The following is a 23178-nucleotide window of genomic DNA, read 5'->3' on the forward strand; positions in this document are numbered from 1 at the left end:
TTCCATAGAATTGAGTGCCCAGATAGAAGGTTACATTTATGGTCAATTCAACAACTATGCCAGAACAATTCAATAAACAAAGGATAGTCTTTTTTCTGGGGGGAGCTGGGACAACTGGATATTCAATCCAAGAAAATAAAGCTGGGTTCTATCTCACACTCTATACAAAAATTACCTCCAAGTTGATCAAAGACCTAAATGTAAGAGTTAAAACTATAAAACCATTCAAAAAAAAATTAGGGCAAACATTCATGACCTCAGAATAGACAGCAGTTTCCTAGATATGACACAAAAGCACAAAAAAAAAAAAAAAAACAACAACAAAGAAAAAACTAGATAAATTGGATATCATCAAAATTAAAACTTTTGAGTTTCAAAGCACACAATAAAAAAGGTAGAAAAACTCATAGAATGGGAGTGGGGGACTGTAAATCATTTATTTCACAAGAAATTTGTATCCAAGATATATAAAAAACTTCCCACAACTCTAAAATAAAAACACAATTTTAAAATAGATAAAGAATATGAATGAACAGTTCTCCAAAGAAGATAAATAAATGGTCGATAATCACATGAAAAGATGCTCAACACCATTACTCATCAAGGAAAGGCAAATCAAAACCACAATAAGCTACTTCTTCACACCCATAATTCCACTTACAATAACATCAAAAAGAATCATAAAGACAGATGTGTTGGCAAGGACATAAAGAAATTGGAACGCTTATACACTGCTGATGGGAATGTAAAATGGTACACCACCTTGGAAAACATCTGGAAACCCCTCAAAAACTTAAAAGTTACCATTTGACCCAACAGTTCCATTTCTAGGTATATACACAAGAGAAATGAACTATCTACACAAAACTTATACCCATATAATCACAACAGCTTACTTAATACTCATATGCCAGCACTTCTGAAAACAACTCAATGCCCACCAACTGATGAATGGGTAAGTAAAACATGGTATATCCATACAGTGGAGTATTAATCAGCAATAAAAAGTAATAAAGTACTGATACATGGCAAAATATGGATGAACCTTAAAAACATAATGCTAAGTCAAAGAAGTCAGTCACAAAAGATCACATACTGGATGATCCAATTTATAAGAAATTTCCAGAAAATAAAATCCATAAAGTAGATTAGCGGTTGCCAGGGGTTGCAGAAGGGGGAATGGGAAGTGACAGCTAATATGTACTGTTTTTCTTTTTGTGGTGATTCAGATGAACTAAAAGTAGATGATGCAACAGCTGCAGAACTTTATTAATATACTAAAAACCAGTGAACTGTATACTATGAAAGAGTAAATTTTATGGTATGTGAATTATATATTTAAAAAGATATCAGGAAGGGGTCCCTGGGTTGGCCAGTTCATTGAGCATACAGCTCTTGATTTCAGCTCAGGTCACGATCTCACAATTGTGAGATCAGGCCCCACATCAGACGTCACTTTGAGCATGGAGCCTGCTTGAGATTCTTTTTTTCTCCCCCTTCTCGCCCCCCTCCCCAAATCTCTCTCTCAAATAAATAAAATCTTAAAAAAAATAAAAATAAAAAGAGACCATGAAGAAAAAAAAACTTATATCAGCAGACTACACAGAACATAAAGTCCTAGAATCAGAAGAGCACATGATGAGCAATGGGTCACATATGCAACTAATGAATCATTGAACATTATATCAAAAACTAATAATGTATTATATGTTGGCAGCTAGTTGAATTTAAATTTTAGAAAACGAAAAGATGTCAGTCATGTATTTGAAATCTAAAAGAAAGATACTGCCTTATTTTTTTAATACTGTGAATAAAGCTTTTAAATATATATACCACTAGTCTTGTTATGTCAATATATTATCATACATGATTCCCAACCACAGATACGGGGGGGGCGGGGGGGAATGTAACAATATAAAATCTTACAACAAAAATAAACATCATGGGGACAAAGTTCTAAAAGACTTCAAAAAAAAAAAAAAAAGAGCCGGGTGTGGAAAGATCACATTGACACTCCTCAGCATCACTGCATAGATGAAAGGCCTACTCCTGTACCTCACATTCTAGAAAACTGAGTCAATCCAGAAAATTAACTCTGTTCTAAGGTAAGACCTATATTATCTAATAAACTAGGGCAAATCTGGATCAACCTTTAGATCACCAAATGCCTCATATCATCTACAAATACTCCGTTTCCTGTATTTCTTCAAGATCCAAGAAAACTGACTACAACATTAAACCTTCTTAATATGTACCTATAACTAGAGCAAAGGGGTCAGGGATTAGAGAACAGGGCTTTTGTCCTAATGCAGTTAAATAACCTTATAGTCAATAGAACTTTAAATAAGATCACAGGATAGAAAAAAAAAAAACAAAAAAGTATGTAATTATATAGAACTGAGTAAACAGATAATAAATGCTTTGAGCACTCAAAAGCAATGGCCCACTAAGACAGAAAAGTTAACAGCAGACTTCCTGAAGGTAGCCAGGAAGCTAGAAAATTCCAGCTGATGGAAATTATGTGAGCAACATATAAGCAATGGGAAAGCATCAGAGCCACAGAAGACACATTTAGCAAAAATGATTTACTGGAGCCAAATCTGAAGACTGAGACATGCTGAATAAATCAGAAGCTGAACCTGAATAAAAAAAAAAAAAAAAAAACATTGAGAAGCCAGTCAAGATTTCTGTATAAGAGAAAGTCAAAATGGGTATATTGGTCAAGGAAACAAACTGACATTCACATGTTGTATGAGAAGGAAGGAGAGGAGACTGAAATCAGTGAGACCAAACTGAGGGCTATTTTACAACTTGGCTTGAAATACTAACTACCTGGCATGGAAATGATAGTAGTAGGAATAGAAAAAAGGAGAGAGAGAAGGGAAAGGAACAGAACTGTGAAACTTGAGAAATAAATAAAACCATGAATAAGAAAAGGCATTTTATAAGATGTAGGAAAGATATGCATAATTAAGCATAAGGATTTTCATTAAGGTCTTCCAACTTAATATTTCTAGCTAAATCAGTTCAGAATTAAATCTTGGGAAAGAGATCACAACCAAAGAATAATTAAATAATAATTAATTTTATTGATTGATTAATTAATTAAGAATTATGGTTTAATACAGATGAAGACCGAATTCTTGCCCTGGATCTTTTCATACAGAACAGAGCAGAAGAGATTATAAGCAAGTAAATTACATTACAACGGTTTGGGTTTTTTTGTTTTTTGAGGTTTTTTTCTTTACTACATATAACCTCCCTTGCCTAATCATGCATATCTTCAAAGTATGGAAAAGGAACGGAAATGTGAAAAAAATGTAAAGCATCTACCTACATATAGTAATTCCCAAAATATACATACAAGATCATAACAGGGTATACAATATCTCAACAATCCTTGATATGGAATATATCAGCTTATCAGCTTGGCAAAATTTTTTAAATAATCCAATTAGAAATCACAGATTGAACAAAGTTATTCTGAAAATGACTACTGCATGATGGTTTAAATTTAACATTTTAAAAATATGAAAAAGCGTGCAAAAAATTAAAAGGTATCTTAGAAGAAATTTTTTTCAAAAATATTTCTCCTACTTCAAACTATATTAATAATTTCATGAGCACCTGACTGACTCAGTTGGTAGTATGTGTGACTCCACGTTTGGTACAGGGATGACTTAAATTTAAAAAAAAAAAATTTTTATATATATAACTTCAAAAGTATAGAGAGAAGTGAGTTCAGGAAAATTGGAAGGGGAGAGGAACCATGAGAGTCTGTGGACTCTGAGAAACAAACCGAGGATTTCGGAGGGGAAGAGGGTGGGAGGTTGGGTGTGGGTATTACGGAGGGCACATATTGCATGGAGCACTGGGTGTGGTGCATAAACAATGAATTCTGGAACATTGAACAGAAATTTTAAAAGATAAATAAAATTTTTTAGAAGTATATCTACTAAACTTCTACTTCTGACTATGAAGACATAATAGAGATTATATTTATCTTCCTAACTAGAAAATCGGGCAAAATACACAACAAATGAATTTCAATCAAAGGCCAGCACAGGACTGTGATCCTGAAAAAAGAGTCACAAATTAGATGCCTCAACTTAATTCCCAGAGATACTTTCCAGACCATAACTCAGGGAAAAGAAACCCAAAAGAGAGCCAACATTCTTCCAGAGTTGAGGAGATGAAGTTATGAGTTCAAGGAGGCTAGAAAGCCTAGTAAATGGAGTACAGGGTACAAAAAGAAAAAAGCTACAGAGAGAAGTCCAGAGATCCAGAGTCTTTAAATAAGTATTAGTCTGCATATATTTGTTAGGGAACTTCCAAGGCCAAAGGAAAATGCTTTGGAAAACAGTAAGCTAAACAATTTCTGGAGCCCATACAGAGGGGAGACTAGGTTATCTTCCCATCAGCCAGATTGAGGCTATCAGGGAAAGTCTCAGAAGGTAACACCACAAAAATTAGACCCAATTAACTTTAGAAAATTTACTCTAGACCAGCACTAACAAAGTTTTAAAGCAAGCCTCAAAAAAATAAAAATGATTTACAATGAACAAGTGTCCCAAAACAAAGTTCTGCAATAGCCAACTCCCAAAGATATAAAATTCACAATGTTTAGTATAAACCCAAAGATGACCAGACATATAAATAAGCAGAAAACTATGGCCCATAACCAGAAGAAATTACAATAAAAAAAGATCCAGAAATGACACAAATGATAGAAGTAGCAGACAATTCCAAAGCTAGCTAATAATGTTAAGACAGCTCTTACAAACATGCTCTATATGTTCATGTAGGTATAAGAAAACACGAGGGTAAAAGGAAAGAAAAGGAAGCTATTAAAAAAAAATAAACTGAACTTCTAAGATGAAAATTTTTAAAATCTACAGTAAAAAACACTTTGGAACAGAAAAAGCATTTACATTAGGTAAAAATGAAGGAATTCTGAATGGAGTATGGACTTCAGTTAATTATAATGTGTCAAATCAGGTTCATTAATTGTGAAAAATACACCATACTAATGTAAATGTTAGTAATAGGGGAAATCAGGTGTTAAGTATATGGGAATTCTCTGTACTATCTTCTGAATTTTTCTGTAAATCTAAAACTGTTCTAAAATTGACAGTTTCTTTAAAAAAAAAATCAACCCACAGCTTGGGAGAAAAAAACCTACAAAATATACAAAATAAAGGACTTACATTCAGAGTATATAAAAAATTCACACAACTCAGTAAGACAAATGATCCAAAATTTTTAATGGGAAACAATTTTATGTACTGATTGCAAATAATATACGAAAAGATGCATAACATCACCAGCAATTAGGGAAATGTAAGTTAAAACCACTATATAAACCTCTAAAATGGCTTAAAATAAAATGAAATAAAATAATAAAATGGCTAAAATTAAGAAAACAGACAATAGCGAGTATTGGCAAGAACGTGGAACAACTGCAACCCTCATCCATTAGCTAGTGAGAATGAAAATTACAAATGGCTTGGCAGTTTCTTTAATGTTAAGCATACACTTACCATAGATCCAGAAATTCTACTCCTGGGTATTTATCCAAGAAAAATGAAAGCATATGTCCACATAAAGACTTGAATAGAAATGTTCATATCAGCTTAATCAGAACAGCCAAAAACTGGAAGCAACCCAAATGACCATCAACTGGTAAATAGATAAACAAATTATGATATATCAACACAATGAAATACTACTCAGCAATGAAGGAACAAACCCCTAATACACCTAACAATATGAAGGAATATCAAAAGCATCATGCTAAGTGAAAGAAGCCACTCACAAAAGACCACATAGTGTATGATTATATTTAATCCAAATTCTAGAAAAGGCCAAATTATGATAAAAAGCAGACAGTGGTTGCCAGGGGCCACTGAAAGAATGCCTCTCCCCTGTAGAGAGACATTAAGAGGGAATTTTGGAAGTGACAGAAATGTCACATATCATGATTATATTGGTGGTTACATGATTGTATACATTTATCATAACATCAAATTATATAATTAAAATTGGTAAATTTTATTGTATATAAATTATACTTTGATAAAACAGACAAAAAAGAAGTGTACCTCTCACTTGATACAAACTAATCACCTATATACTACTTTTCCCCTTACAAAAAATATACATTAAGTTTTTAAATGGTCATTTGTTGATTTTCTGACCTAAATCATTTTGTACAACTAGAAATAATTACACCCAATTAGTAGCAAGCAATCCTTCTAATATCTATTAGACCCTGTTATTCTCATGTTCAAAAATTTAAATGGTTTCCCATAATACTTAAAATCTAAAGTCCTAATTCCCAAGGGTTACAAGATCCTACATGACCTGGCCCTCCCTCCCTCACACATCTTATGTACCAGCCACACTGACTTCCTTGCAATTCATGGGCACATAGAGAACATTGCCACCTTAGGGCTTTTACATTTGTTCATTTAATCCTTTGAAATGCTAAGTGTAGTGAGTGACTCTAGTAGGAGAAAGAGCCAATCAATAAAGACCATGTGCGTGTGCACGCACATGTGTGTGAAGGTGTGTGTGTGTGTGTGTGTGTGTGTGTAAACACATATATATACATACGTATAAATAGCTAATGTCCAACAGTGATGTGGTATAAAGAATAAGATGGAATAAGGGATAATAGGGCACTTTTTCCTCTAACCAAAAACTCTCTTCCCCAACATCTTCACATGGGTTTCTCCTCTATTTCATTTAAGTCTCTGTTCACATGGTATCAGAGGGCCTTCCCCTTACTGAGTTATTAGCATTTCACCAACTTTCCCAACCATTTTTTTTCCTCTCACTATCTTGTGCTTCTTTACGGCACTTTTCATTACCTGATATTACATGTACTTTTTGTGTAGTTCTATCCCCAGAATGTTAAGCCCCATAAGTACAATAATTTGTCTTTTTCGGTGTTGTATCCTAATGTCTAACGTAATGTTTGGCATTTATTAGGTACTCAATAAATATCTGTAGAATGAATGAACAGGAGTTAATTATAACTAGATATAAATAGGATAATTGTGAATTATAACCCTTAAGCTGATATTTATCCTTACAAGTTACTCTAACAGAGAAATGCCAGAATTTAAGAGTATTAAGAATCTAATCTTTTCACAATTAAAAAAAGAGAAATGAAATAAATTCAAGCCAGAGCATTTTCAGCTTCTACAAGATGAAATTTTAAAAGCAAAATATTTTTTAAGCTTACTCATAACCTTCAGAGGAGACACAAGTTTTACAAAGTAAGATCCCTCTGACTGCTTGACCCAGCGAAGAGAGGGTGGAAAGGCCAAGAATGCAAGTCAGGAGCTACATCCCCATCATGACCTGTAAACCCTTTCCTATTAACAAAATTTGGAAACACCAAGCCAAGGCAAAGATCTGCAAAACATTACTCTTTCACTATAAACCACAACCTGTATTACCCATTTAATGTCTTTTGCTGAAAGCATAAAATAAAATAAAATAAGAACTATTTGCAAGGCTAAAGGGTATACTGTACCTCCGGGGATCTATTATGAGACCTCTATTAACAGCTCTTACAGATACAAACAATTTAGTTTTCAAATGTTGTATAAAAACTAGACTGTCACATTATAAAATCATTTTTATATAAAATGATTTATGTTTGTCCAATTTCTATCTTCCTATAAGAAGTTAGATATTTACAGGAAATTACTAATATATTAGTATTCATATCCTGTTACTCTAGTGCAAATCAACAAATATATCATAAGATGAATAAAATATAGTAGAATGAAATTATGTGATAATATGGTTACTTATTCAAATTGTGTTAATCATTTTAATTATTGCCTTCACCAACAAGCAGATAGCTTTATTAACCTAAAGCTGAAGAGAAAGAGGGAAAAAACAGCTTCTAAAACAAACTAATTGTTGACTTTTTCTTAAACGCAGTAATAAAAACAGGATGTATACCCCATGTTCTTACAGTCTTTTTCAAACTAACACTGGCAAAACCTGTGCAGTACACTTATCCTATCTGACACTCTCCTAAGAATTACAAATTCCCTGGCATTTTATCATCAATTCTCATTATTTACAGGATGAATAGATATCAGTGAAAATGTATCACCAAAAAGTCATTTGGAGTGCTCATTTCAGCAGCACATATACAAAAAAATCACTTGGGGATTTTTTTGGGTTTGTTCAGCAGCTAATTAAGGTCAAACTTTTGAGAACTGGATTACTGAAAGATTTCCAATTTAGATTCCTCTGTGGTGGTACAGGTTAAGTTTCATTCACTCAACAGACATTTATTGGCCACCTATGTGGCAGGTAAATCTTTTCTGTAAAGCACCAGATACATTATATAGTTCAGACTTTGGGGGCCACACAGGCAATTCCATAGCTACTCAACTCTGCCTTTGTAGCATGAAAGCAGCCAGAGAAAATACAAAAAGGAATAAGCATGGCTTTGTTCCAATAAAATTTCATTTATAAACACCAAAATTTAAGTTTCATATAATTTTCTGGTGTCATGAAACATTATCCTTCTTTTGACTTTTTTTCTAATCATTTAAAAAAGTAAAAACCATATTGAGCTTGCAGACCATTCAAAAACAAGCAGCAGTCCAGATTTGGCTTTCAGGCTATAGTTTATAAATCTGGGAAGTAAACCGTGGAGATACAGCAAAACAGAAAAATATCCTTCCCACGTGGAACCCCCATTCTAGCTATAGGAGACAGACAATAAGACATTAAATAAATCAGATGGCATATTACATAGCAGTAAACATGATGGAGAAAAATGAAACAGGCCAGGAGACAGGGAGTACTGGGCATGGTCAGAGGGCTATACTGAGGAGACAAGAAAACTATGTGGGTAATTACAATTTATTTTTCCTTTCAAGTATTTATTTTGACATAATTTCAGACTTGCAGCAGTACTATAGTATCTAGAACATATCAAGAACTCCTAATAACCAAAAAACAACCCAATTCAAAAATGGCCAAAGGACTTGAATAGACATCAACAGACATTCCTCAGAAGAAGATGGACGAATGGTCAACAGGCACATGAAAAGATGTTCAGGGGCGCCTGGGTGGCTCAGTGGGTTAAAGCCTCTGCCTTCGGCTCAGGTCATGGTCCTGGGGTCCTGGGATCGAGCTCCGCATCGGGCTCTCTGCTCAGTGGGGAGCCTGCTTCCTCCTCTCTCTCTGCCTGCCTCTCTGCCTACTTGTGATCTCTGTCTGTCCAATAAATAAATAAAATCTTAAAAAAAAAAAAAGAAAGAAAGAAAGAAAAGATGTTCAACATCATTAATCATTCGAGAAATAAAAATCATAACCACAGTGATGTACCACCTCACACCTATAAGAAGGTTAGAATCACAAAGACAAAAAGAGCGAGTGCTGGCAAGAATACAGAGTAACTATACACTGCCGTTGGTAATAGAAAATCGGTCAACTGCTGTGGAAACAGTTTGATGATTCCACAAAAACTTAAATACGCAGTTAGTATGACTTAACAATCTGGTACTCAAATACTTGTACAGGAATGTTCACAGCAACACTTTCCACAATTGTGAAAAAGTAGAAACAACTTAGATGTCCACCAATAGATGAAGGGATAAATACATTGTGGCATAATCGTGAACAATGCTGAATAATCCTCTACAAAAGGAATGAAGTTCTGACACATGCTATGATATGAATGAATCTTAAAAATATTATGCTGAATAAAAGAAGACACAAAAGATCACATATTGTATGATTCCATTTATAGGAAATATCTGGTATAGGTAAATCCATAGAGACAGAAAGCAGATTAGTGGTCGCCATGGGGCTAGGAGAGGAGGGAATGGAAAGCAAGTGCTTAATAGGTACACAGTTCCCTTTGTGGAGATAGAAGTGTTTCTGGAACAAGACAGAAAGTGATAGTGGTATGGTATTATGAATGTTTGAATACCACTGCATTACTTTTAAATGATTAATTTGGGGCACATGGGTGGCTCAGTGGTTAAGCCTCTACCTTCGGCTCAGGTCACGGTCTCAGGGTCTTGGGATCGGATACTTCTCCCTCTTCCTCTGCCCCTCTCATCCAATCATGCTCGCTCTCTCTCTCGCTCTCTCTCTCTCACCTCCCTCTCTCTTACAAATAAATAAATAAAAGCTTTTTTAAATTTTTAAAAAATAAAGGCATTTATCAGCAACAGCATGGAAGAGGCAAAAAGCAAAAACACACAAATGAACTATGAGAGGCTACAAAAGCTAACCACTTTGGGAGCCAAGATTCAATTTTACTGAAGAAAAATTAGATGAATTGGAAAAAGATTAATAAAATGAGAGAATTACTAAAAAGGACATACAAAGCTTTCTGGGTAATCCTCACATATGCAGCCACAAATATTATGTGCAAATCAACGACTTTTCTAAGTATGTTTTCCATTACAAAGTAGTGGGCTCAAGATAAGATAAATGATGTTGGAAGCTAAATTAGCTAAGCAAGACAAAGTTTGGAAAGTAGTGCAATATTCTTGTACTTATGGTCATTTCTGGTACATTCTTAACCACGAACACTGAAAATAATATTTTACTCCTGAGACAAAAAGTAAATAAAGGAACAATTTAGTTCAATCTTAGTTGGGCCATACAGTATTTTGATCTGCTTTAGCTCCAGCTCTAAACTCTTTGGAGTGAAATACTAGGTTCTGGTTCAAAGTGCTTCAATGGGAAATTTTTTGAAAGTCTTTAGTTTGATTTGAAGTTCATTTTCAAAATAATAAGTTAATATTTCAGTCCAATTCCAACTGCAAAAAATTAAATCAAAGCTCATTCCAGTTTTACTCTTACTTTTGGTAGAAATCCCTGTTAAGCTATCAATTCATTTTCTTGGCCCTTTCAACAAGACAAAAGTTGGTGTATCTGTCCAAGTCTTATTTTCTGCTTTACCTTGAACTGAAATACAGTCTTAATTACAAAGCCTCCTGTGCCAAAAATGGCAGCTGTCATTCAGCCCTAGCAGACTATAGCCCTGAGAGAATGCATGCTCCATGTGGCCAGGTCTTATTTTCTTCAAAAGAAGTTTGAAATCCAGATTTTTGAGTCTCCTAGTTTTTAAATGTTGGCAACATATTCCAATTTTTAAAACTAGTCTATGAGCCAATTAACATATGAGGTGTCTCTTCTGCAACCACTGGCCCACAAGTTAGTAAGGTATCAAGCTTCTGATGCAAAATCTGAGCTTTGCTAAGTCTTCAGTGAAAACTGAATATATAATACAGATTCCAGACAAAGAAGCTCTCTGACACAAATGCCAGTCCAAACAACAAATCGTGATTTCATTCTCATGCTTAGTTGAATATTTAAAATACTGAATATTCTTCCTTTTTGCTATTTAAACAAGAAAAATAAATACAGAAGTAAGCCCTATAATCTAACTACTACATGTCAACACACTTTATTTACTAAGAAGTGCCGGGTTAGTGGTCAGGAATGCCACATATCTTCTGATTATGACGACTGGAATTTATAATACTTTTTTGCTCCTACAAACAAGTCAGATAAGCTTTATCCCCAGAATCCACAAGAAGAATGAGGAATCCTAGAATTTTTCTCAAGACTTCCTTGATCACTATTAATCAACTTCATCTACAACTTAATCCAATAGTGACTGCCATTATCAAAATGATAAAACATGATACTCTCTTTGCGGCTAGTAGTTTGGAGCAGAAAAATTCAAAAAACAAAACACACACACAAAAACATGTAAAACTTACACAGTTACATGGGGGGGGGCACAGTGGTATCAATATTCGGGTAATATGTAAAATATGACAAAGAGAATCAGGTAAAATAATTAAAGGATAGTAAGAATCTATCTATAAATTAGATACCAGATCCTACATAGTTTTATAAAAGCTGGCTCTCATCTCAGTGTGAACTATAGAGATTTCAAGATGAAAGCAACAGGCACATGAAATCAAGCAAATATTAAATTTGAAGAAATCAATAGCATTCAGATGGACAATATATACAGAAAAATTCTTGGGCAAACAAACAATAACAAGGTAACCAACTCAGAAATCCACTTGAGTACCTTGCCTATGAAATCACAATTAGCTTACCCAAACTTTGCCCTTCCCCTACCCACCCTCCACAACTTGCCCAATCACCATTTCTCTGCACCTCTTTCAGGATATTGGGGATGGGCTTAAAAGCTGTAAATCTACCAATTATACTGCCTTTTGTCCAGTTATGAAAAAAAACAACAACAACACTCTATTAAGAGAAGGTAAAGCTACTAGGTTTTTTGTTTGTTTGTTTGTTGTTGTTTTTACTGCTAGTTAATTTTATTTAACTGTGTTATCCTTGTTTTGAGTAACTGAAAAATGTGGACGATCATAGGGATCTACCATATAGAAATTACAAGATTATGGATTCATCCTAATGTCAGGTTTTTTTTTCAATAGATTGATTGACTGATTGATTGATTTTATTTATTCATTCATTTATTTGTTTGATGCAGAGAGAGAGAGAGATCACAAGTAGGCAGAGAGGCAGACAGAGAGAGAGGGGAAAGCAGGCTCCCACCTGAGCAGCAAGCCCGATGCAGGGCTCAATCCCAGGACTCTGAGCTCCTGACCTGAGATGAAGACAGAGGCTTAACCCACTGAGCCACCCAGGCACCCCTCAATTAATGTTTGATATAATATTGACTTAAAAAGCAGAACTTTCACAACTGGAGCTAATTAGAAGTCACAATATTTGTTATCACGGGACTACAGAAAACAAAGACAGAAAAAAGCTAGCCAGAATGTCCAATTTAATATCCAGCAGGCAAGTAGTTACTAATTCCTTAAAAAACCTCCAGGCAAGTGATATCCATGTGATAAGAGCATGTTGTGTCCAAAAATATGGGAAACATGCAGCTCCCAACATAGCACAGGGCAATTTACCATTATAAATTCTTAGTTAATGTTTGTATATAGAAACTAATAGATATTTGCAAATTCATATTCAAGTCACTGAAAATAAAACCCAAAAAACCTATTTTCACCTTTGTTGAAAACAAAGGTATTAAGAAATTATTTCTATAGTGATGTTGCTGCCTGTTTTTAGAATTATTCTCTAAAACAGGGCATATGACAATACTTTCACCCAAATACTAGCCAATGAAAAACAATCAAGACACACTTGACTGATATACACTCTTGTTTATGTTGGATTTTTTTAGCCAATTAACATTACATTAATAAAGACTGGAAATGTTAAGAATTAATGGACTCTAACCAATAAGTTTCAGCAGCAGTTAGCCAGAAAACATTTTTACTAAGCCCAAATGAAGTATCTTTCATTCATTAATACAGAACCACAGGGCATACTTAGACATCAGAGGCTCAATGATCTAAAAAAAGTTCCTAGGGAAACAAAAAAACTTTCCATTTTCATTCTGTAACTGCTCCTTAACGACAGCAAGTATTCTTTCTTTTTCTGGCATTCTCTCTACCTCAGGACATATTTACAGATGCACTGGCTGCTTTACAGACATGCTAAAAGTTCTTGCTGTGGTTGATCAAAGTTGGAATGCCTGGGGAAATTACTCAACTTAGACAGCCTGGAATTATATCTAGCCAAATAGTTACAGTGCTCTACTTTTAACATGTGTTAAAGTAATACTTTAGCTCTCCTGGATGTAAATTGAAAGAGCATTTGTTTGCATCACACCCTGTGAACATTTAAGTCAAATATGTTACATTGAATACCAGTTTTAGTATCTAGGACAGTTCACTTCTTTAATGCTTCAATAACACGAAAGACAACATATTTTATATTGGGAAAAAAGCTTCACATACAATAGCACATGTATTAGGAACTAAGGCTTTTTATGATCCTCATGAAACATCCAAACTCTTCTAGAAATGTCATAAAAATTGCAATAAATGTTGATACTTGTTCATTAGAGCAACTGTTGATCTGGCATACAATATTTTGATAAAAACTAGAAGTATTTTTTTTCTTTATTACCAAAAAATATCTTTAGTAAAAAAGCACTGCACCTCTATACTCAACCTCTATTATTAACCTGCCTAATTTGCAAATAAATATATAACATAATTAAGCAGAAAAAGGACATCACAGCAGTTTATTTTCATGGGTTTTTTTAATTGAAAGCCACAGAACTGCAGTACAAAGAGTTACTTGTCAAACATAACACAAAACTCTAAAATAAAATATTGGCTCCAATAGACTTGCACATCTGAAATAGTTTTAAACTTTGTTTTAGTTGGATTCTTTACCATGTCCAGGAAGAAGTTAGCACACACAGTACCTGAGATTGTCCTTTCCACATGAGCTACAATAGGAGAGACAAATGTAGCTGTTTCTCTAGTAGAGCTAAATTTGGCATCCACTTACACTTCCCTTCAACCTAAATAATTACACCTTTTAACCATGTTGACAATAATACGGAAATATCACTCAAAAAGAATCTAACAGACCATGGGATCACAATGACTTAAGTCATCCTTCTATCAAATGTGAGGTGAGGACCTGGTGAGAATTGGAAGGGAGAAAGGGGGATTACTAACTTATAAGTAGTAACCTATAATGCTTCTTTTTATTAAGATGACTTCAACACACTAGAAAATGTTAACATCTGCACATACTCCAAGAGAAGAAAACATAAATAAGTTCCTCACTCTGGATTTTCTAAGAAGCCTAACAAGTGTTAACAGTGTTGATATCCTACGTTCTAGTATAATAAGCGTGTCATGAACTACCAGGAAATGTGTGTACCATGCAGGAGGCTAGACCCTAAGTGAGAATGACAACTAGTAACAATTCCCTGGCAGTGGGAATGACCAAAGAACTTTCATCAACTGGGATACCTAGAATTTAATTATAAATTGTTTGCTCCGCTATAGTGGGATGCGATCCTGCATTATTCTAACATTTAGGTAAAATCTACTACACACATAAGAACTGGAGAGAGATGAACAGAGAGAATATGAATGAAAGAAAACTGAAGCAATATTTTGTCCTGCTTTGGAGTGGGAATTAGGATGTGATCCTGCTGGGATTCCTAAAAATCATTTAAGTCTCTTCATTCCTTTCCAGATTCTAAATAAATCTGGGAAAAGGGGCAAAAACTTAAAATCAGAGGGCAGTCTTTCATGATATCAGCCTGTGATAATGTTCAACACAGAAAAAGCTTCTTAGCACAGAAATTACAAGAAAGTAGAAAAAAAAACAACAGTAGATATTCGATTATAAAATTGATGACCCAAATACACACATGCACACGCACAAAATGATTCAATAGTCACACTGCTACAAATATAAGGGCCAATGAATCTTATATCTTAGGACATACAGGACTCAATTCATAAGTCTAAATTGCTTCCACACAGCCAAAACACAGATTACCACCAACTCCATTGTACTACCAAATGCAGCTTTAAGTAGCTCAAAACTGAATTCCAAAATGTAATATGTTCTTGGAGAGTACCAATTCAAAGAGCAAAATGAGGGTTCACATATAAAACTACATGCTCCACAGGAACTGCTAAGTCTAGTCTTGGGCCATATCTTCTAGATTCAGCCAAGATGAATACATCTGATAAGGTCCACACAACTTATCAAGAAATGGCTAGAAAAAAGAGGAAACTGTTTCATGTTCCCATAAGTACAAAGTAAAACATAATAAGCTCTATACTTCAGTGTTTTGACTTGACCAAAAACTAATACACAGTTTTGATGTAGTGTAAAATTAAATCAGAATGTAATAATTGATTCAGTTTGCTTTTTATTCTAAAAAAATTTTAAAGAAAAAAAAAATCACTGCTTTTCCATTAAGCAGGTACTTTGTGCTAGAAAGCACATTTAATTTCTAGGGTCCTCAGAAAAGAACAGGTGTACCCACTGTATAAACACAAACAGTAAGTTACAAGTTGCCCCTAAGTACTAAAGGCAAGAATTAGCATCACTACTCAAAAGTGTTTTAAAAAGAGTGTAACTTACTTTTACTGTCCCAGGCTAACTGGGCTCGACATGTCTGGTGCTTCTTTGTCTGCACATGGCCACCCACAGCCTGTCTTCTAATTAAATCAATGCTCTAGCAGCAGAACAAGCAAACAAGTTGCCTCCCATCTGCGTACAGCTCTTCAGGACACATTTCCCTTGGTCAGAAGGTGGAAATTCTTGGGAGAGGTGATTTTCTCTGCCTCTTCACAAGAAGAACATGGATACTTGGCTGGATGCAACTCCATGAAGTGTAACTGTGTATGTACACCTCAAAAAATAAAACAAAAAAAAATGCAGAGAAACATAAAGACTCTATAAACAGCTGGAATACACAGAAATACTGAAGCACCACTGGAAATAATGCTAAATGGGGTCTTTGACCGAAATAATCAATGATACCAAGTTGGGGGGAAAAAAAAAAGGAAAAAGAAAATCTAAAGACAAAGCTCACACTTCATGCAATGAAAACAGGTTAAGTACTACAGAGGATAAAAAGTAAAACTCCTTGCTTCAAATACACAAAAACAGGTCCTCCCCACATTACAGAGAATAAAAGATATTATAAATTGAAGAGAAAAATGAGACTTTCAAGAGTGTTAGGTCTAAAATTAGACTCATCAGTCATATTATAGTTAATGGGCACTTGAATATATGTGAGCTAAATGCCTCAAACTGTCTTCCAGTGTGTTCAACACCTCATGGGAGGGGAAGGGAGGAGGAAGCAAGGAACCACTGAAATATTCAGCTACCCTCTGCTTATGAAAAGATGATCTCTGCAAACCAAAAATGTTCAGAAAAATGGAGATGCTCATTTATTTACATATTCTTCCAACCTCCCAAATAAACAGAAACATCTATAAAACAAATGTCCCACTTTTTACAACAACAACAACAAAAAACACTGAGTAGGGTATGTGGCAGGATGTGGTTAAGTGTCTACTCACAAAGAAACTCCACAAGCAAACTTGCAAACAGGTCTGTTGAGAGGAAGTTGGGTATATCAGCCATTCCCAAATCCCCTTCCATCCTAGATATACGCATATGCCAGGAGCAATCCATACCATCTCCACGACCACCAAGTATTTCAAGGACTGGCAGGCCTTATATGCTCGCTCGCTCTCTCTCTCCCTCCCTGTGGCACACATTTACAATGCCAGGCCAAGAACAGGGGATGTGGCCTAATCCTGCAGCTGCACAGAGGCTTGATTGGGGGCACCAACAACAGACTAGTCAACAGTGATGACATTCTGGAGATCCCTGCCTTAAAGAAATGCATGCAGAGCTGGCTCTAGGTCTAAGAGGATATAGAGACAGATAAAAGTGTAATGATATTATATATAATAATATAAATATGTCATAATCCAAACAGTTTTTTTCCTCTCATATCCCAAACTATTGGCCATCTATAAGAAGTTACTTCTTAAAGAACTTTCCTAGAGTTTATAAGCAAGCATCATATTGGATTAAACAGAGACCCACAGACAACAGCTTCTAGCAAAACAGATATAAAAACATGTGCCCGATATAATCTGTTCTTTAAATGTTAAAGCATTTGGACAATAAACAAATTTCAGCCATGACTTACCATCTCCCTTGATCATAGGGAGCCTTAAAGGATTAATCAAATTAAGTCAACATAAGAACTGCGGTGTCCACTTAGAATAATATAAACTCAACAAAACATTTTTAACAAAGGAGACTGTGCAAGCTGCCTCTCACTATATGAAATGTCAAAGCTATATCTACCACAATTTTTAATACACAGTATTCTATCTACCAAAATAACTATCTACCAAAATAACCACAATTTTTAATACACAGTATTCTATCTACCAAAATAGTTTTCAAAATGAATTGACCAAAATCTCTGAAAGCCTACATAATTCAAACTCTCAGCCAGATTCATCAGTTTTCTCATGCATGACTACAAATGACCTCTCAAAAGTGTGTCATTCACATTTCATCCATGATTCCTTATTAGAAAGGAATTCCTTATTAGAAATTATTATTAATTAACATTTTCTCAGAAAAACATTGATGTGCAAAAGGAGCTTCAGTAAGGATTTTACAAGAAGCCTGTTTTCCATCAGAATCTGTGACACACTTTCTAAGTTAAGTTGACTCATCCAGAGCTATAACCAATTTCCTCAAAGAAGAAATTCATATCAGAAGCTATACCATGTGAAATGTGCAAAATTATGGTGTAGAGTTTATAATCCACTGCCGCTACCTGAACCAAAACTATTCCAAAGCAGCCATGAAAAGAACTGTCTTCCAAATGAATAGCCCCAGATAAGAAGATCAAGATGCTTCACAATACCTCTTCTCCACTATCATGAGATCAAAACTGCACTATCCAAAAGATAGAAGTCACTTTTCCATCAGTTTGTAAGGACAATCTCAAAAAAGCTATAAACAACTAAGTGAAACAATAGGGCCAAATCAGTTTAACAGTAAATTAAAATACGATCTATAAACTAGCCTTTCCATTTCCCTCCTTACATTTTGAAGATAAACAAAATGCACTTTGGTGTCATATCATTTTCATTCCCATACTGTAGAGCACGCCTCAAATGAAGTGGCCACCTTCCTTCCCAAAATCCTGAGGAGAGAAGCTGGTAAGTTTAACGGGCAGATCTTATGCACTCACCTCCCCACTCCTTTAAATGACAAAGATCCCTCTACTGTCCAGAAATGGTAGTCTTAGGATGACATCACTTGTCTGTAGTAGTAAACAAGGGTAATGAAACTACACAAGGTAATCGGTTTCTAAGAAAAGGTCAAAAATGATGTGTTTAGATGGCCTGCATAAGTGTGCATGTGGCTATACCAATAAATTTCTTCTACCTTGTCTCTTCCTCCCCTATGGCATGGAGTTGAAATCAGTGTACTTTTGACTCTTTGGGTAAGTGCAAATTCTCATATGTATATATATTTTTTGAAATTTTATTTATTTCTTTGACAGAGAGAGAGATAACGAGAGCAGGAACATAAGCAGGGGAAGTGGGAGAGGGAGAAGCAGGCTTCTCGGGGAACAGGGAGCCTGATGTGGGGCCTGATCCCAGGACCCTGGGATCATGACCTGAGTAGAAGGCAGACGCTTAATGACTGAGTCACCCAGGTGCACATATATATATATATATACATATATATACACACACACACAGAGATAAATAGATATATAGATATACATATATCTATATATATATGTATTTTTTTAAAAATATATATGTATATATTTTTTTTCCTTAAATACAGGCCAGATACCCCTTCTAGCCAGTAAGGACCATTAAACCATTTCAGGCACTTCAGCCCACAGTTAGTAAAGTGTTCAAGGAATTCTGCCTAAATTTAAAAAATAAGGGGCTTTTTGTACCCAAAAAAAGTACATCCCAAAGTCCAAAAAAAAGGTATGATTTCAGCAATCAGGACAAGACTTAGCTTGACTGAATAGATTGGTCAAAACTAAAGAAAAGAAAAGTAGGTACTCTCAAATTAAATGTAATACATTATAAACCAAACTCTCTGGGGCTTTTCAGTAAGCTGAAAGGACTTAAGATTGTTACTTTTAATTTTCTAAGTACAGAAAATATTAGAATCTGATTTCCTTGTATCATTCCATTGACCCGAACTATTACAATACTCCAACTGAACTCTTGAAAACCTCACCTTGCTTAAAGGTGGTGAATCAAAGCAACCGAAACTGCAGGGGGCAGTACAAGCATGACTTCCAACATAATTCTTAAGATTTAGGAAAATTCTTCCAATGACCTTAGCCTTTAAACTACTAAGATACCTCAAAGATTCCACATCAAAATGATTCTTAAAGATAATTAATTGAAATTCTTCTCCAAATTTAACAGTGGGGGTGGGGGAAGAGAAATATACTAAACTCACTCCTGTACTCCCATTATCCGTGTAACACAGCCCAGTCAAAAATAATAAAACAAGTTTGTTTAAAAAAGAACTTCCTATCCACGCTCTTAAAAAACAGAGGTCATCATTCAAAACTATAGAGCTCACTTACTCATGATTAACTTACTATTCCAGAATGTATTTTTAATCACTTTTAAGCATAAACAGGTAAATTCTTTAAAAGTATGATTGATTCATCACTGGAGAAAAATGTAATAAAATATTCAACATGATATAAAGTATGACTTGAGAAAATTAAAGTTATTCTAAGATGAAAAGAAAAGTAAAACTTAATTTAGTCAATTTTGTAGTCACAGTTGCCATTACAGTATTATCTCCCAGCTACTCATTAACCTTCTTTTTCTTTCCATGGATCCACACTGACTCCATCTATGCACCACTGATAATGATAATCTCAGGACATCCTCTTACACGCAAAGGAGAGTGATTTGCAATTAACAATTGAATTAAGTTAGATGAAGCTTTCTCTGTGTTTTGAGTAAAGGTAAGATCCCGTGGTAAGTATATCAATCTTCTTTCTTAGAGCACTTTTCTCCTTTCATCCACAATATATAGTTGACCTTTTCTTGACATTGTAAAAACATTTCATTGATAGTCACCATAAATATTTACCTCATATATATCATTTCCAAAGCACTTCATATTAGTAATAATTACTAACTTCTCAGGGCTTGTCATATGTTAAACTCAATCTTTAGAACTCTATGAAATAGGAATTACCCCCATATAATAGATGGAAAAACTGACTCAAGGAGAATCTGTGAGGTGCCCCAGGCTAAGGGCTGGTAGAGCTGGTATAATATGCATCAGTCACAAACAGGAAGGGACTACATATCCCAAGTCAGACGTCTCAGGAACCAAACTACAAAAGAACTTGTACCCATCTTAGATGTTCACCTTCCTCAGCTATAGTTGGACCCATCTGAAGGCATTAACAGGAGAGATTAAAATCTACAAAGCATGATCAAAAGTGTAGCTCCACAACTAAGCAGGGGAATATACAGAAAACATGGCCAGGATGTCTCATAAACTCCTGGGCAATTTCCACAAAGAAAAGAAAGGCCTGGCATGACTGGGTAGGTGCTCTGATATGAGAACCTAAACAAAAGGGCCACAATCCAGTCAACTTGGAAAGACCCACTCCATCTACCTCTTATCTCAAACTCATCACTGTTTTATTTTCATATCTTGATTTCCCAAGCAGTCTTCTCAACTAGAAAACTATTTGTTCACTATAATCCTCTATATAGACTGACACAATCTATCTTCTTTAAGTCTGAGCAACAAAGGCAGTCTTCTAAATGCCTCAATATCTCCAGGACAAATTTATCCTTCAAAGTTCCAGTCCCTCCCTATACAGTATACAAGTACAGTGACCTTGAAAGCCTCCCCACCAAATTTCTCCATGTCTTCAGTTAACCAGAAACCAAGTTAATCACACTGGACAAGACACATTTCATACAGCATGGCTTCAGGATACAAATCTGTTAGGTTTATGAGGAAACTTCCCCTTCTATTTTAGACACTTATAAACAGCTGTAATTTTTTTGTTTCCTGGACAAGAAAACGTGTAATACTTTTGGGGAAGGGGAATTAACTTCAAGAATCTTCCTACTGAACATAACAAGAAAATTTAAGTATCTAAACACCAATCACTTTGGTATTCATGAAGCTCACAAAAAAGAAGGATGGGGAGATGTCCCCAGTGAAAACAAAACCTAACCCTCTGTCACAGGTTTCTTCATAACTTTATTAATACAGTTGGGAAACACTAGTCATATAATTGATGGTTAACTAACTCAACATTTTCATGTCACTGAAGCATAATGAACATAAACTGACAAATATTTTAAATAAAACACAGAAGAGAAATACCTCAAGTTCCACCAGAGCCGCAGTCACTGCATCTGTCGCAAGAGCACCAGCCTGTAGCTTTTCAATTGCCTATGAAACCAAGGGGGGAGATTATTCATTGTAAAACCACAACTCCCCAAACACCAGAAACTATCCAAAACCTTAAAGAAATGTAGCAGACATTTAGAGTTAATAAAAATTGGTCACTAGTTCCATTCCATACTTCAAGACATAACCTATTTAGATTTACAACAAGCACGGGCTTTTTTCAAGATACTTCATGATACAGTTCACTTATCACTCAAATTAAGACAATGAATAAAAGTTTAGCCACTAAACGCAAAGTGCAGGCGATTTAGTAAATGAATGGGCCTCATTTATCACATGGCAATTCAAAAACAGCCACAGACATTATGTCAATTTAGTTTGGTTTAAATATCCTGATAATTCAAAGGAGGATGCTTGTTGTGGTAAGCACCAGCGGCTGTATGTAAGTGATGAATCACTAAATTCTACACCTGAAACTAATACTGCACTGTATGTTAACTGGAATTTAAATAACTATTTGGAAAAAGAAAAAATAAATATTCTCATAATTCATATTTTATATACATAATTGAATATCAGACTAAGCTAATAACATCTCCTACTGCTACTACACTCCACACCCCTAACTATAAAAAACAATGACTCTCAGTCACAGAAATACTTCAGAATCTTTAGATGGACACATACATGTGACAAAATGTTTTTGGTCCTACAAGTGGTTCCCACTTATCCCATTTCATTTACACCCAGTCAACTGTGGTCCAGAAGGAAATGATCCTCTTTCTGACATAATATCAGGTTAAGAGTAGCCTAGCACTATGCCCCAATGCCTAAGTCATTCACTCACTTCATCCCATCATGGAGGCATTTTATCATCTCACATCATCCCTAGAAGAGGTGAGTACTGTATAGTTAGATATTTTCACAGAGAAAGAGACCACATTCACACAACCTTTATACACACACAGTGTAACTGTTCTATTTTATTATTACTGTTTTTAATCTCTTACTGTGCCTAATTTATAAAGTAGACTTTATCAAAGGTATGTATATATAGGAAAAGTACATATAGGGTTCAGTACATATGCAGTTTCAGGCATTCACTGGGGATCTTGAAACATATCCTCCTTGGATAAGGGAAGATTACTGTATAATATATTGAGATTAAAAAAATCATGTTCTTTTGTAATATAAACTATAGAGAGTAAAGGCCCACAAAATCACCTTACTTCTAGAGTATAAAGGAAAGAGAAAGAAGGAAAACTGATCTCTAAATGAACGACTAAAGCTCCAATTTAGTCAACAGAGAAA

General features: G+C 34.9%; 1 protein-coding gene across 5 annotated transcripts in view; it reads right to left on the reverse strand.

Annotated features, from left to right (window-relative positions):
* TASP1 (taspase 1) overlaps window positions 1-23178 on the reverse strand; it is a 272025-nt gene that overhangs the window by 234908 nt on the left and 13939 nt on the right. For 4 of the 5 annotated variants that reach the window (XR_009344681.1, XR_009344682.1, XM_059134054.1 and 1 more), the window contains exon 4: window positions 21841-21909. Coding sequence is in view for 2 of the 5 variants with exons in the window: in XM_059134054.1 (XP_058990037.1) it covers window positions 21841-21909 (69 nt within the window). In the remaining 3 variants the exon portion in view is untranslated. Of the gene's footprint in view, window positions 1-16026; window positions 16183-21840; window positions 21910-23178 lie in introns of those variants that run through there. The other variant, XM_059134057.1, reaches the window with a different exon arrangement.

This window comes from Mustela lutreola, chromosome 9 (assembly GCF_030435805.1).
Source record: "Mustela lutreola isolate mMusLut2 chromosome 9, mMusLut2.pri, whole genome shotgun sequence".
Classification (NCBI taxonomy): Eukaryota; Metazoa; Chordata; class Mammalia; order Carnivora; family Mustelidae; genus Mustela; species Mustela lutreola.